At 39.3% G+C, this 15,258-nt stretch overlaps 1 protein-coding gene across 1 annotated transcript in view; it reads left to right on the top strand.

The window, feature by feature from the left end:
* The window catches only part of LOC121617272 (ryanodine receptor 1-like), a 46,746-nt gene that overhangs the window by 30,119 nt on the left and 1,369 nt on the right, over positions 1 to 15,258 (top strand). The window contains exons 83-107 of the mRNA XM_041952402.1: positions 1,395 to 1,494; positions 1,602 to 1,681; positions 1,783 to 1,859; positions 2,342 to 2,415; positions 3,780 to 3,797; positions 5,283 to 5,363; positions 5,473 to 5,561; positions 5,789 to 5,917; positions 5,994 to 6,098; positions 10,159 to 10,240; positions 10,338 to 11,653; positions 11,791 to 11,873; positions 12,241 to 12,397; positions 12,499 to 12,585; positions 12,748 to 13,020; positions 13,158 to 13,288; positions 13,425 to 13,467; positions 13,542 to 13,675; positions 13,753 to 13,813; positions 13,994 to 14,140; positions 14,222 to 14,356; positions 14,445 to 14,601; positions 14,743 to 14,807; positions 14,898 to 14,998; positions 15,081 to 15,132. Of these exons, the coding sequence (XP_041808336.1) occupies positions 1,395 to 1,494; positions 1,602 to 1,681; positions 1,783 to 1,859; positions 2,342 to 2,415; positions 3,780 to 3,797; positions 5,283 to 5,363; positions 5,473 to 5,561; positions 5,789 to 5,917; positions 5,994 to 6,098; positions 10,159 to 10,240; positions 10,338 to 11,653; positions 11,791 to 11,873; positions 12,241 to 12,397; positions 12,499 to 12,585; positions 12,748 to 13,020; positions 13,158 to 13,288; positions 13,425 to 13,467; positions 13,542 to 13,675; positions 13,753 to 13,813; positions 13,994 to 14,140; positions 14,222 to 14,356; positions 14,445 to 14,601; positions 14,743 to 14,807; positions 14,898 to 14,998; positions 15,081 to 15,132 (3,777 nt within the window). The remainder of the gene's footprint in view (positions 1 to 1,394; positions 1,495 to 1,601; positions 1,682 to 1,782; positions 1,860 to 2,341; positions 2,416 to 3,779; positions 3,798 to 5,282; positions 5,364 to 5,472; positions 5,562 to 5,788; positions 5,918 to 5,993; positions 6,099 to 10,158; positions 10,241 to 10,337; positions 11,654 to 11,790; positions 11,874 to 12,240; positions 12,398 to 12,498; positions 12,586 to 12,747; positions 13,021 to 13,157; positions 13,289 to 13,424; positions 13,468 to 13,541; positions 13,676 to 13,752; positions 13,814 to 13,993; positions 14,141 to 14,221; positions 14,357 to 14,444; positions 14,602 to 14,742; positions 14,808 to 14,897; positions 14,999 to 15,080; positions 15,133 to 15,258) is intronic.

Below are 15,258 nucleotides of genomic sequence, written 5' to 3'. Positions count from 1 at the left end.
CCGGGTGGGGGTTGTTTTGAGGTCAGGATGTGGGATGCTACAAGTTGATTTGTGGTGTGGCTGAACAGAGGAATGTCAGTTTGTCCTCTGGATTCAGAGATATTAATTTGATTGCCATTTTCTTTCTATAATGGCATTTCATTCCCAGTTGGCTCTTTATTATAAATAAAGAATTGTACATTATCATAAGTACAAAATTATTTTGCATGACTATTTCGAACCATTTGTTGAAGCAAAGGCACACTACGATGGAATGCCAAAGAAATATCTCGGATACAGAGGGATTACAGCTACAGATTACAAGTATCTTATTTGCAGGGCTGCTGCAATAAAGACACTGGTAAGCTGTATGGTTAAAGTGCTAAGCCAATGGGGCTGTTTCCTGTAGTCTAACGCTTGCTCCAGCCAGCAAACGTGAAGAAGTAGTGTAACAACTCCATGACTAATAAAGTGGGATGACAGAGTGTGTGCAAGAGTCAAACAGGGCCTTTAAATAGACAGTAGCAAACCCATAACGCAAGTGCTTGGAAAAGACAATATTACTGAACATAGAAGAGAAGCGAAAATGAGTAATAGCTGTAAGAATATATTGATATTGATATTGATTTATTAACAGGTAATTGACAGAATTTACTAAAAAATAGGTATTTTCTCTGTAAAGATCACCGATAGATGTGTAATGCTACAGTTGTGGACTGTTTAAAAAAAAAAGGTAAGTTGATGAGACAGTAAAAAGGTGTAGGGTTAGGGACTTGAGTGAAAGGAGAGTGAATGTGAATTCAGATTGAGAAAATGAATGGACAGAGTGGACAACTTTTTCATGAACAACACCTGGAGCCAGTTGCACCAGTTGTTCGTACATTCAAAGTAATCTTAGTTCTGTGTTTCGTCATTGAAGTTTGATGCATGACTTATTAGCATAATCAGGTGTTTCCCTCATTTTTAACTGTATGAATAGTACTCTCAACACAACAAAGTTATACCTACATGCCTCTAAAAATATCATTTTTGGAAGTTATGCTAGCTTGGGATGCAACAGTGACTTCCTGTTTAGTTTGTTGCTCTTGATTGGACAGACTGCTACAGATGTGTCCTCAGCACATTACTCAAGTCTTTACTACCTATAACATTTCTTAAGTGTTAATGGTGAAGCCTGACTTAATAAATCACTAGTTTGAAACTAGTTGTTACTAAAAACTGAGAAATGACTAAACTTTCATAACTAGTAATGGATTTATGAATATCTGGTGCAGCGCAATCCTGGTGTATTGAGTTCTGCCACTCAATATTTGATCAAATATCTGACCTGAAAGAGTCCACTCTGTCTATTTAAATTCTCTGTGGTAAATATATACATTATGAGCAAATGCTCATAATGTTTTTGTCTACCTCAGGAAAAAGAAATGGAGAAACAAAGGCTCCTGTACCAGCAGTCCAGACTCCATAATCGTGGTGCTGCCGAGATGGTTCTGCAAATGATCAGTGCCTGCAAAGGTAGTCTTGCTTCGTATCTTCAGTCAACACTTTTTCTCTGCAAACCTGCCTGCACCGTGATTCAGTTTACCCCTGCCAAATGTATGCCTTTCTCTTTTTTTGTTTAGGTGAGACAGGCCCAATGGTGACTACAACCCTGAAGCTGGGTATCTCTATTCTGAACGGTGGAAACAGCGAGGTTCAACGGGTATGTGCTCTGAAAACAAACCCTTTAGATTATGTCATTTTGGAATTTAAAGTTACCTTTAAATGAGCACTTTTTATGGATTGCCCCCTCTCTTTTGTCAGAAAATGCTGGAGTACTTGAAGGATAAGAAGGATGTAGGCTTCTTTTTGAGTCTCCAGGCACTGATGCAGACATGCTGGTCAGTTTTCAATCAGTGAACACAATTTTCAACGTTTGAACTGTATCACACCAATTCCAAAAAAAAAGTTGGGGCGCTGTGCAAACCACAAATAAAAACAGGATTCAAACATTTGCAAACAAACTGTGTGTACTGGCAACAGTTTTGCATTGTGTTCCTGAGCCCATGAAGTAGTGGAGCACTCCACAACTTTCCCAGTCTTTTGTTGCTCCTGTTCCAACTTGTTTGGAAAAAACTTGTTTGCATCAAATTCAGAATTAGCAGATATTTACAAAAATCAATGAAGTTGATGAGGTGAAGCATTCAATTTATATTGTCTTTGTACTGTTTTCAATTGAGAATATGTCAAAAAGGGTTAGCAAACGATCACATTCTGTTTTATACAGCGTCTTAACTTTTTTTGGAATAATGGTTGTATTGTACTAGATTCATTTTTAGAGTGAGGAGTGCACGTCTAAAAAATGTCTGTGTGTTGTCTGCAGTGTCCTGGATCTAAATGCCTTTGAGAGGCAGAACAAGGCAGAGGGGCTGGGCATGGTCTCTGAAGAGGGCACTAGTAAGTCTGCATACTGCACACAAAACATCACACTGCAGCCATTGTTTAATATTGTTATGTTGTAGACTATCTGCCTCATATTCGTGAATACACTTACCCCACACATCTTATTACAGAAAAATGTACACAGTCACCAGCAGTGGGGTGCAAGTGCAGATGGTACACACATTTTGTCTGAATGAGGAATCAAATGCACATCCTGTAGACCAGGCATCTCAAACCGGTTCCATAAAGGGCCGCGTGGCTGCAGGTTTTCATTCCAACGCAGGAGGAGCACATCAGGCCAACCAATCAACATCAAGGGATCACTTAGTTATCAGCTGAAGACTGAGATCAGCTGATGAATTGATTCCAGCCTGGTGTGTTCCTCCTTGGTTGGAATGAAAACTTGCAGCCACGTGGCCCTTTATGGAACCGGTTTGAGATGCCTGCTGTAGACTGTTTTGCTGTTTCTTGTAAGCCACGCACACACATCCAAAGCAGATCTGGAGGCCTATAGAAATTATTTGCAGACATAATTCAAAAAGTCAACAATAAGTGAGTACCACATGTTCCCATTATTCATTGCACCACAGCTTTCAACTCAGCAGTAGTACTTATATGAACAGCATTTTATAATAGAATATTTGGTGATTAATTATGTGCAGGATGTCTGGGTGTCCTCACTTAGTTAAAATTCTGTATGTCCAGAAAATCCCAAATAGGTTAATTCTGTGTGCATTACAAGACAAGCTGCGCCGAAAACACACACAGGATTTCATGTTTGTCATATATATCGTGGTGCAAACGACTCTGTTCTATCCAGTATGAGATTTTACACAATATTGAGTCCCAGTGGTCAAAATGAAAAATGGCTACTCAAGTTGAGTTTTTTATTAGTGACTGTAAAAAGGTATTTGCCTCATCATCATTAACATAGAAAATAAATTAATCAAAATAAGATATGAATTAATAGATATATTTAAGACAGTCTGAGTATCTATTAATTCATCTTCCATCTGCAACATTTACTGTACAAGTTTAATTGAATGATTAGTTTCCTAACATTAAATATTATTAACACTCGATAACTGTTAAATGGTTAGATTCAAAGATTTAATTTAACTTGAATTAGTTCAAGTTTTTTTCCTTCCTATGTCCAGTAGTTTGACTTGTTGATTGGCCTTCACCTACTCTTTTACCAACTTTCGTCACCTAATTCTGGAGGTTCATTTGAAGTTCTACCTGAATGAATTTGCCATGGAATGTTGTTAATCTCCCCCTCCTCATCTCTTAGTCCTCTACTGTTGTCAACACACTGATCCTCTCTCCCTTCCCCACGATCACTGCCACCTCTCCCTTGTCCCTCCTTTCATGGTCCTCAGACTTGAACCTAGATCGGGGTAAATCATGTTTCTGTCCATCTGCCTCTCTGTTCTCTTATTCCTCTTTCTCTCCCCTGTCCCTCTTGCTCCATCACTTCTTTTTCTAACGCTGAAATTCCACCAAGAGAGGATTGGATGCCTCTGTCCATCTTTCATGTTCATAGCTTGTGTCCCTCCTCACATTTCTTGTTCATTTCAAAAAGCAATGAATGGAATCTGGTCTTCTCTGCTCCTGCAAAAAATTACTGAAATTGTGTGAAACCTTCAACTTCTTTGACATTTTTTTTCTTCTTTTCTCTTCTTTTCTTCTTTTCTTCTTCTTTAACATTCACATTATTTATAGAGAAGCTGTTCTTATCTTGAAATATGGCCACACACATTTACAGTACTGCAGTAAATCTTAACGATGAATTTGCATCAAGCTTGAAAAAACTTGGAACACACAAATCTAACAGAATACTATTGACACTATTTAACCATAAAAGAATATTCTGATAGATCTGAGAATACCAACTCTTAAATTTAAATCTCTTGAATTCAGGAGATCAAGTTCAAACCATGAAGCTGTTTAATCTTAAAGAGTTCCATCCAAGTGCAAGTCTGTTGGAAGTCATTAGCTAATATTAGCTGTGCAGTCCCTTTCTCTCATGTACCGTATCATTCACTGGATTCCCTTCAATATTTTGATGGACAACGCCCCAACCTCTCTGACATTTAACTCTGCTGCATTAGAGCAAAGCTGGTGTGTGCTGCATGATTCTCCATCTGTGTGTGTGTGTTGATTACGGCCAGTGGTGGACTGGGATTTTAGAAAGGCAACAAAAAACTGCATGAACAATTCATGGCCCATTTTTGTAGACTGTTTCAAAACGGTGCCAAGATTTTATATGATGGATGATGCTTAAAAATTCAGATTCTTCCTTATCTCCTATTTTTTATTGTTTATAAGAGATCAGGCCACCTGTAAAACGACCAGTTCACCCCTGAGTATGGCTACATTTTAACTTTAATGCTGTCTATCTGTCTGTACAACTGTGCATTATTATTGTCTGCTTAATTTATACGTGTTGTTCATGTGACTATACGTCTGATATGTGTCTGTGCTAATTTTTCACTGCAACACTTGTTTGTCTGTTAACTGTGTGCACGTGATGTTGATGCCTCCTGTATGTTGTTTGACGGTGTATTATATGTCAAGCCATTGTCAGACCACAGTCATTTGTATTTCTTGTATTAATATTATGTATACAATGTAGTGGGCTCATTATTTAATTTATTGTAAAAATTCTACACTCGGTCAGAGATGGGTCTGTTACTAAAATGCTATTAGAGATGATGGTGAGTTGAGCAATGAATTTTGTTTTACTATTTTCACACTGCTTACATTAAGGCAAACTGTTTCAGTAATTACCAGTAAGACTTTTTAGAATTGCATTTAGTCTGATCTCAACCTGATTTTAGGATGTAATTTAACACTTCTGTTCATTTCATTTCATTTTTTAGATGAGAAAGTGATGGCAGATGATGAGTTCACCTGTGACCTCTTCCGTTTCTTGCAGCTGCTCTGTGAGGGTCACAATAATGGTGAGAATGTTTCGAATAAGAGTAAAATGAAATGTAAATCCAAGTTATAAATTTCATGAAATTTTCAAACGTAGCTACTATTCAAAATGTTCTCTATGTTTTTCTGCAGATTTTCAGAACTACTTGCGGACACAGATTGGCAGCACAACGACCATCAACATCATCATCTGTACCGTAGACTACCTCCTTCGACTCCAGGTGCATCTTTTCATTTCGCCTGAAGGTGGCGTTGTTATCACAGATTAAGAATAGAATTTTGGAAGGCTATATTGGGGATTACATTGACACAGAAACTACATGTGCTATGCGGGATGTGCAGTTGAATGTGCAGTAGATTGTTTGTACACACATTGTTATTTAAACATGCAGTATTTTTGTAGTATGGGAACACTGTACCTACCTCTCTTCTTTTATTTTCAATCAAGGAGTCTATCAGTGATTTCTACTGGTATTACTCTGGCAAGGATGTCATTGATGACCCAGGCAAGAAGAATTTCTCCAAAGCTATGACTGTGGCCAAGCAGATTTTCAACAGTCTAACTGAATATATTCAGGTAAAAATTAAACGAATCAGTCATTTAGACCAGCTGGCTGTTTATTATGTGCTTAACACATTGTTTCTTTCTTCAGGGCCCGTGCACCGGCAACCAGCAGTCCCTGGCCCACAGCAGGCTGTGGGATGCCATTGTTGGGTTCCTTCATGTCTTTGCCCACATGATGATGAAGCTGGCTCAGGTACGCACATACGATTCCAGTAATTATACTTCCCAAATGAAAAACATGTATTTGCCAATAAAGGAAACACAAACTCTTTGTTGCCTTTCTGCAACAGCTCACTGACATCAATTCTACACTTGATCAATGATGACTCGTGACAGATTTAGTCAATATTGATCAATATTGACTAAATCTGTTACACTACTATATCGTAACATATTTTATTTTCAGTGATGCTGACAGAAATCGATGGCAACCGTGAAAGGCACGGTGCTCTTTAGCCCCAAGTATTGCCCCCTACTGTGCATTGATGATCATTTTCTACTTCATTTTGGCTCCCTCTGAGTTTCGTTGTATATTATATTAGTGAAAGTTCACTTGACACCCTATAAGCCTTCAGGAGTATCTATTTGTGGATGTTCAGTGTCCATTCAGTTTCTCATCATGTACATATATATGACAGTATAAACCATGTAACGGCTCTTTACATGTGCATGAAAAGAACTATGTTGTCACAAGCCTAATAGTAAACATGCTTGCAAATGTTTGTTTAATAGGTGGCCAGTAAACACTACATATAGTGCGCCTGAAGATTACATCTAGAGAACAAAGTCACTTTGGATTTCCATAAGTATTTCAGCCATTTATTTGTACCTCCAGTATGGGCTGGTTTCAGTGTGGTTCTTCACATTAATTCTGCTTTGCATTTCAAAGGCTGTAAACAAATATATATTTAATTGTTAAAATGTAATATACAGGTAGCATAACCATTAAAAGGCAAACTAACCTGACCAGAAGTGTGGAATCATATTGATTTCAGGCTATATGATGCAACTTTATTGGTACAAATGAAAGGTCAAAATACTTTGAGGGAAATCACATGACTTGTGCTCTGGACAATGCACTCATCCTCTATGGATGACTGAGGCTAATGGCGCACCTTTATTATTAGCACAATGCTTTGCATGCTTAACCCTTTAATACACTCAGAGCCGAGTCATACTTCATCCACAAGTTCCCAACTCAAAATACTCTTAACACATGATGCACCTAACACAAAATGACTTTCCCATGCGCTGCCCTTCCTGGCCTGATATTCTCACAAGTATCAGTTGTTTTGTTTAGCAGTCATCATATTTGAAGAGCTATGGTAAACCAGTGAGTAGGACATATTTTAAATGTATAATACCAAACAACTAAACTCTAACCATAGCACCGTATGTAAAAGGTGATGTATTATGGAGTGTGAAAATCTATACTAGAACTCAAACATTGTTTTACTGTCAAAGGAAAGAAAATATTTGTCGTACATAATAACATTTGACATTGTGATAATGCTTTTAATTGTTTAACAACTGAATAATTGATTTATTATTTAAACTGTCTTCCACATGGTCAATGCAGGGTAAAGTATGTATTCATTTTATTTATCTATTGATGTGATATTGTGTTTACTAGCTTGTAATTTATTCAATGTTGGTTTTCCTTATCAGGTTGTTTTATACCCACCTGCTTTTAAAGAATAACAATACTTTGACTTGAAATGTCTTCATTAGGGCTTCGTATATTATAGAAGGTCGAAAACGCCCAAATGAAAACAAATCAAACATAGAAATAAAGTGAAATACAGTACACATTGTTATTTGTATTTCCTTTCATGTATGCATTAATGTGTTATAATTAAACAAAAACAACATAAAAGGACAGTTAGCTTTACTGTTTTGTCTTTAACAACTGAATGAGTAGTTTTTCATTGTGACATGACTTTTCCACATTGAACTTAAACTACAATGTGGAAAACAAAGTGTTCCGTTGCAGTGGTGTCCAGCAGAGGGCATCTCCAACCAGCAAACCACTGTCATTTGTTTTTATGAATTGTAAGGGAGCTTTTTTCCATCAAATGAAGATCCATTTATTCAGTCATTAAAGACACAAAGCTAAATAATTGTCCTTTAAATATATGTTGTCAGTTGTCATTTCATGATGCCACATTAAATACGTCCATAAAATGGAAATACACAAACCAGTGTTTATTGTATTTCACTTTATGTCTTTGATTGATTTGTTTTAATTTAGTAAATTTAACCCTTTTATACTAAATAGGATTCAGTGAGAGTCATCAGTCATTTTTTTTAAAGCTGAGCTCAATATCCAAACAAAACAGAGCACAAAATAGAAGGTGAGTTTTAAAAGGCAGATACTTCAACACCTGGTTGAGTTCATTGTGAAGTCACAAAAACCACATGCTGTGTCATGTCAGCTAGTAGAAAGCTTTTTCATGTCATTTGATCAAATACACACTTCAAAAATGCCTAATATTCATGATCTTGTTGAAAGGCTTACTTTAGCTACATCAGATCAACATTGAAAAGCTAACTGGTGTACATAATTTTATTTTTTTCGCATTCAGTAAAAATGTAATAATGCAATAACAGAAAGACTTTCCACCAGTTACTTATTCTACCTTTTTGCAAGAATTCATTGTGATTTTTAATTTCATTTGGGATGGCTATTTATAGAGTATAAGAAGCAGGTTAACATCAGCTTGTGGCTCATAAGTCAGACAGAAATAAGAACAGAGTGTACTCTGTGAGACCTAAAGCTCTCCCAACTCCTCAGTTACACATAACTGTCAGTAAATCCCAAAGCACACGAAATTACTGTATGGTTCAAATCAAAAAGGACAAGTCATTATTTCGAAAACACACAAACAGATCAATACTTGAATGAGCAGAAGGTTGCAAAGTCCATTACTATCAGGTTATTATCAGGCATCTCTTTCTAAACACTTGAATAAAATCTTGAGGCACGCCTGCTTCATTCATTCTGAACCACATAAGGCTACAGAAATAATATGTGAATTTCCACACAGCAAAATTCTCCTAACCACAAAGTTTAGCCTTATTAAATAATTACAGACACTATGTAGACCAGCAGGAACTTTAAAACCCACAATACTATAATTACCAACAAACATCGCTTTTGCTGAATCAATTAACAAAAAAGCAGGTGACTACAAAACTTCCTTTGAGAGGGGCCGACTTTTAACCTCCACTGTTGGGATACACACTTTAATATGAGATTATTTGGTGTTCCAATACACATTTTAATGTGACATCCACTATGTGTGCGCACATTTAACAGGGCTTACGATTCTGTTGCCATTTCTCCTTGACTAATATTTAACCTGCGTTTCATTTGTGTTGTTTTGCTTTGTGGCTTTTGTATAGCTTTGGTCATAACACTGTTTTAACATTAATATAACATTTGTATATAACAAAAGTATTCCTGTATTGTAGTATTGTGAGGCTACGTATGTCCAAACACAAACCATATAAGAGAATAAGCTCAGGCCAGTGGCAGTGAAACGTATTCTGGTCTGCTGAGTTCCTGTTTTTCCGGATGAAAGAATAATGAATTGAATAATGAATTAGCAGCCGATGAAGGGTTCGTTTACAATAAAAACCCTGTTGACGTTTTCGTTGCACAGGCGGACACAACAGTGTTGCAGGTGGAACCTTTATTAATGGGTTGTTACGAGCCAAGATGCCCACTCTGTGTCAGAGGCTTCAGCTATTAAATCTAATGCTCACTGTCCCAACCATTTAATCACTATTCAGATAAGAATAGCTGACATGTTAACTTCTGTTTCATATACAAAGTTATAGAAATATTATGGTCATAGTAATTTTGTTAATTAACTATTGAATTGAAACCAGAATTTATGTAAAGCTGGAGGAGATGTTTGACATTGAAGTTTTCCTAAACCATTTTTACAGACTCTGTCAGCATGAGGTTTTGGTTATTTAACTTCTTTCTGCAGCACCTTCTTTGATGTGGATGTGACTGTATGCAACACACAGTATTTTGATTGTACACCTCATATCATAACAAGGATTTGGGTTACTATACGTTCAAATAATTTTGTGTGATAACTGTTGACACCTTTGACTTGTGTTTTTCATTTCACCAGTGACTATTGCATTTCTATGTATCCGTGTAAACCCCTAATACTTTCAAATGGTGTAAGATCTGTTGTTATTACTGTAAGATCTTGTCCATCTTTTCACGGTCACAGGACTCCAGTCAGATCGGTCTGCTGAAGGAGCTTCTTGACCTACAGAAAGACATGGTTGTTATGTTGCTCTCCCTTTTAGAGGGTAAAGGAGTTTTTGTCTGTTCAGTTTTCAACAGTTTTCATCTCCTCCTGTCTTGGCTTTGTCAAACCCCTGTTTGAATTTTACTTGTCTTATTCAGGAAACGTGGTAAACGGTACAATAGCCCGCCAGATGGTAGATATGTTGGTAGAGTCGTCCAGCAACGTGGAGATGATCCTGAAGTTCTTTGACATGTTCCTCAAACTGAAAGACATCGTGGCTTCAGACGCTTTCCGGGATTACGTCACAGACCCTCGAGGGCTGATCTCCAAGAAGGACTTCCAGAAGGCCATGGACAGTCAGAAACAGTACTCCCCTTCTGAGATCCAGTTTCTTTTGTCCTGCTCCGAAGCAGACGAGAACGACATGATCCATTATGAGGAGTTTGCCAGTCGTTTCCAGGAACCTGCCAAGGACATCGGGTTCAACATCGCAGTGCTGCTCACCAACCTGTCTGAGCACGTCCCCCATGACACCAGGCTACAGAACTTCCTCGAACAAGCAGACAGTGTGCTGAACTACTTCCGCCCCTTCCTGGGCCGCATTGAAATAATGGGCGCCAGCAGAAAAATTGAGCGTATCTACTTTGAAATCAGTGAAGTAAACCGCAGACAGTGGGAGATGCCCCAGGTCAGAGAGTCCAAGCGCCAGTTTATCTTTGATGTTGTCAATGAGGGTGGCGAATCAGAGAAGATGGAGATGTTTGTCAACTTCTGTGAGGACACCATCTTTGAGATGAATATAGCCTCCCAAATTTCAGAGCAGGAGGAGGAGGGGAAGGGCGAAAAAGACGATGAAGGAGATGAAGGTGGAGGTGAGGGAGGAACAGGTGCAAGTGGAGGAGGTGATGAGGACAGCAACGGAGAGGAAGGGCAACCTGAATCAAGCTCTGCCTTTGCAGACTTCATTAACAGCATGATAAGCTTCTTCAGCATTTTTACCTTCCGTAACCTTCGCAGACAATACCGCAGAGTGAGAAAGATGACCATCAAAGAGATTGTAGTGGCTTTGTCCACTTTTTTCTGGACCATCCTGATGAGTATACTGCACTTCATTTACAATGTGTGCAAAGGCATCTTCATGATCATCTGGCAAACGCTGTTTGGAGGGGGCTTAGTGGAAGGAGCTAAAAACATCACCGTGACCGAGATTCTAGCGAGCATGCCAGATCCCACGCAGGATGATGTGCACGGAGATGGACCAGGGGAGCCGAGGGCAGGGGAGGAGCAAGACACAGGAGGTGTCACGGACACTGGGGAGACTGGTAGTGGAGAGGAGGAAGAGGAGGATACCCAGGAAAAAGAGGGAGGGAGGATACCAGGCATTGATGCTCCAGGTGGACTTGGAGACATGGGTGTAGAGTCACCTGTTGAACCTCCAACTCCTGAAGGAACTCCCATAACAAAGAGGAAAATGGTGAGTTTTTTGTCAATTTGTTAATTGACAGACATCTCCAAAGTCTCAAGTCTTGCATTGTTTGTTTGTTAAAAAAAGGAAGAAAATAGGCTAAAATGTTGGTGGCTACTGTGTGCCTTGTTTTTGTTTTCTTACAGCCACCAGAAGAGGCGGATGCTAGCCAGAAACCGCCTGAACCTGTTCCTGTAGAGGAACCTCCTCCTGAGCCTGAAAAGGCTGAGTAAGTGGCTCTAGTTGATGTCAAATTGCTCTCAACATAACTTCTTTCTGTCATGGTTCTCAATAACAGACAAGACCTTGTAGCCAAGACTATATACAGTTGATGGGAATGTTTACTCAAATAGTTTGGGATGATTTGATGCTCTGAATTCATAGCGTTGGAACATGCTTTGGATCGTTTCCATCCAGCAACATTACTGCCAGTACATAATGTGCTGTACATTTGTGGTATTATCATACAGTGTGGAGCTGTGCCTCTCAAACTGTTCCACCGCTGCAGCAGTGACAGCCGCAGCGCATCATGGTTTGATTTTAATGTTAATGAAATGCAGATATAGAACAATAATCCTGCTGTGTTTGGTTGTCAGTGTTGAAACCGGAGAAAAAGCAGAGAAGGAATCCCAGAGGAAGGAGGAAGAGGAGCCCCAAGCACCAAAGAAATCTGCGATAAAAAAAGAGAAGCCGAAAACGGAAGGAGGTTTTCAAATCTGGACTGAGCTGGAAACCCAAAGAAATAAATTTATGGTGACACATTTGCTAGTATTTGTTTCAGAACGGATTTGTCACTCTTCACTAATTCACCAATTCACTGATCAGCTGAAAAAATATTCATCTCTCTTTGGTAGAACTACCTCTCCAGAAACTTCTACAACCTGCGTTTCTTGGCTCTGTTCCTCGCGTTTGCCCTAAACTTCATCCTGCTGTTCTACAAGGTGAAAATATCATTTTGTAGTTGAATGATTATGTTCTTAATGAGAACTCAATAATACACTCTCTATTTGAGTTTTGTTCTTAATTATGTCTGATTGATAGACTATCTGTGTGGTTTAGCTCTACTAAACCAAGATGTCTCCACATTTATCTGCTCTGTTTAGGTGTCCGACACCCCGCCTGAGGGTGACGAGATGGAGGGGTCCGGACTGTCAGAGGGAAGCGGGTTATTTGAAGGCTCTGGGTTGTTTGAAGGCTCAGGGGAAGAGGTCGAAGGGTCTGGAATGAGTGAAGGAGGAGATGAGGACGAGGAAGACGTCCCAATTTATTTCTATTTAGAAGAGAGCACCGGCTACATGCAGCCCACACTGGCCTTCCTTGCTGCCCTGCACACAGTCATCTCATTCATCTGTATTATCGGCTACAACTGTCTCAAGGTATGACATGCACACAGTAAAAAGCTGTTGACTTAGCATGTAAAATTTGACACTTTTGTCTCATAATATTCAAAAAGTTTTTGAAGTTTTAAGTGATTCTGTCTCAGTTAAACAGCATTTGCACTTGTTTTCGTCAGATTCCGCTGGTGATCTTTAAGAGGGAGAAAGAACTTGCAAGAAAGCTGGAGTTTGATGGCCTCTACATCACTGAGCAGCCTGAGGATGATGATATTAAGGGCCAGTGGGACCGACTGGTCCTGAATACACCGTATGTGAAGAAAGAAATCGTTTGCCTCCTCACAGACTTTTTGATAATGTCAAGCATAAGTAGGCACACGAGAAATCTATTTCAAACACCTACAGCTTTTCTTTCTTGATTTAACTAATCTCACTTTTTTTCACAGCTCCTTCCCAAACAACTATTGGGACAAATTTGTCAAACGGAAGGTGAGTTGACTTTAGGTCGTTTTAAAATGGGCTCCGCAGGGCAGGTCAGTGTGTGATGTAATGTCTGTGTCCAGGTTCTGGATAAGTATGGAGACATCTACGGCAGAGAAAGAATCGCTGAGCTCCTGGGTGTCGATCTAGCTTCCCTGGATGTGAGTCAGCAACATGAGAAGAAACAGGAGGAACCAGACAACTCTGTGTTCGCATGGTACGTGCATAGTTCACCAACAGAGATTAGATACAGTTCATTTAAAATGGATATCAACCAATGTCATTTCTTTTAAGGCTGACCTCCATTGACATCAAGTACCAGATCTGGAAATTTGGTGTTGTGTTCACGGACGGTGTAAGGAAACTCATATTTACTTGTATATTGCACAGTGTACTCCACTATACTCCACTATATTGTACTATGCTGTACCATACTTTACTATAATATTACCCTGTACTGTACTATACTATACTATAGTATGTGAACATGACTTGCTTTTAAGAACTGAATTAACCTTCCTTGTTATCTTTTCAGACTTTCTTATATCTCTGCTGGTACACGATAATGTCTTTGCTTGGGCATTACAACAACTTCTTCTTCGCCTGCCACTTGCTGGATATTGCCATGGGGGTCAAGACTCTGCGCACCATCCTGTCCTCCGTCACACACAACGGCAAACAGGCAAGTGCAGAGAAAAACTCACAGTGTTCGTTTTGCCTCAGTTTGACTGTAGTAACCCTGCGACCTTCCTTTCTCTGCTAGCTCATGATGACGGTGGGCCTGCTGGCTGTGGTGGTGTACCTTTACACCGTAGTTGCCTTCAATTTCTTCCGCAAGTTTTACAACAAGAGTGAAGATGAAGATGAACCGGATATGAAATGTGACGACATGATGACTGTGAGTCTCTGGTGTCTGAGAATGTGCACTGCGATACGCTGTCGCCCGCATCACTTTCCAAATGATGTGTGTTTTCTGTACCTCACAGTGTTACCTGTTCCACATGTACGTGGGTGTGCGAGCTGGTGGAGGCATTGGAGATGAGATCGAGGATCCTGCAGGAGATGAATACGAGCTCTATCGAGTGGTCTTTGATATAACCTTCTTCTTCTTCGTCATTGTCATCCTGCTGGCCATTATTCAGGGTAATCACGATGCCGGCCTGGAACGCTGGACACTTTAAAATTTTCACTTTTTTACTTGAAAATGTTGATATAGTGAAAATTTTAAGATACTGATTGTTTGACAGATTTTAATAAACATCTCTAATGATACTCTTACTGTAGGTCTGATCATTGACGCCTTTGGAGAACTCAGAGACCAACAAGAGCAGGTCAAGGAAGACATGGAGGTACAGTATAATACTTTAAAGAAGGCTGATACTAGTACCTCACGTACACACAACATGGCTTTAATCTTCATCACTGCTTTTTTTATGCAGACAAAATGCTTCATATGCGGCATCGGAAGTGACTACTTTGATACAACCCCACATGGCTTTGAGACCCACACTTTAGATGAACACAACCTGGCCAATTACATGTGAGTGTACCTCCTCTGTATTATGGTGTGTGTTTGTGTGTGTACACAAATGAGAAAATATTAACACATGACTCCTTTTCAGGTTCTTCTTAATGTACCTGATCAACAAAGATGAGACAGAGCACACTGGGCAGGTCAGTCTGAACTGTTTCATTACAGTTGATTCACTATTGTTTTGTTTTATCGTCAGGATTCACACTGACCGATAGCACAGAGTCTGCTGTGTTCAGTTTCTTGTCTCGTGCTGGGTGCTCTTCTGA

The sequence above is a fragment of the Chelmon rostratus genome, chromosome 14 (genome assembly GCF_017976325.1).
Source record: "Chelmon rostratus isolate fCheRos1 chromosome 14, fCheRos1.pri, whole genome shotgun sequence".
In the NCBI taxonomy this organism is placed as follows: Eukaryota; Metazoa; Chordata; class Actinopteri; order Chaetodontiformes; family Chaetodontidae; genus Chelmon; species Chelmon rostratus.
Note: the sequence above shows the minus strand (reverse complement) of the source record. Positions and strands in the feature narration are given on the sequence as shown.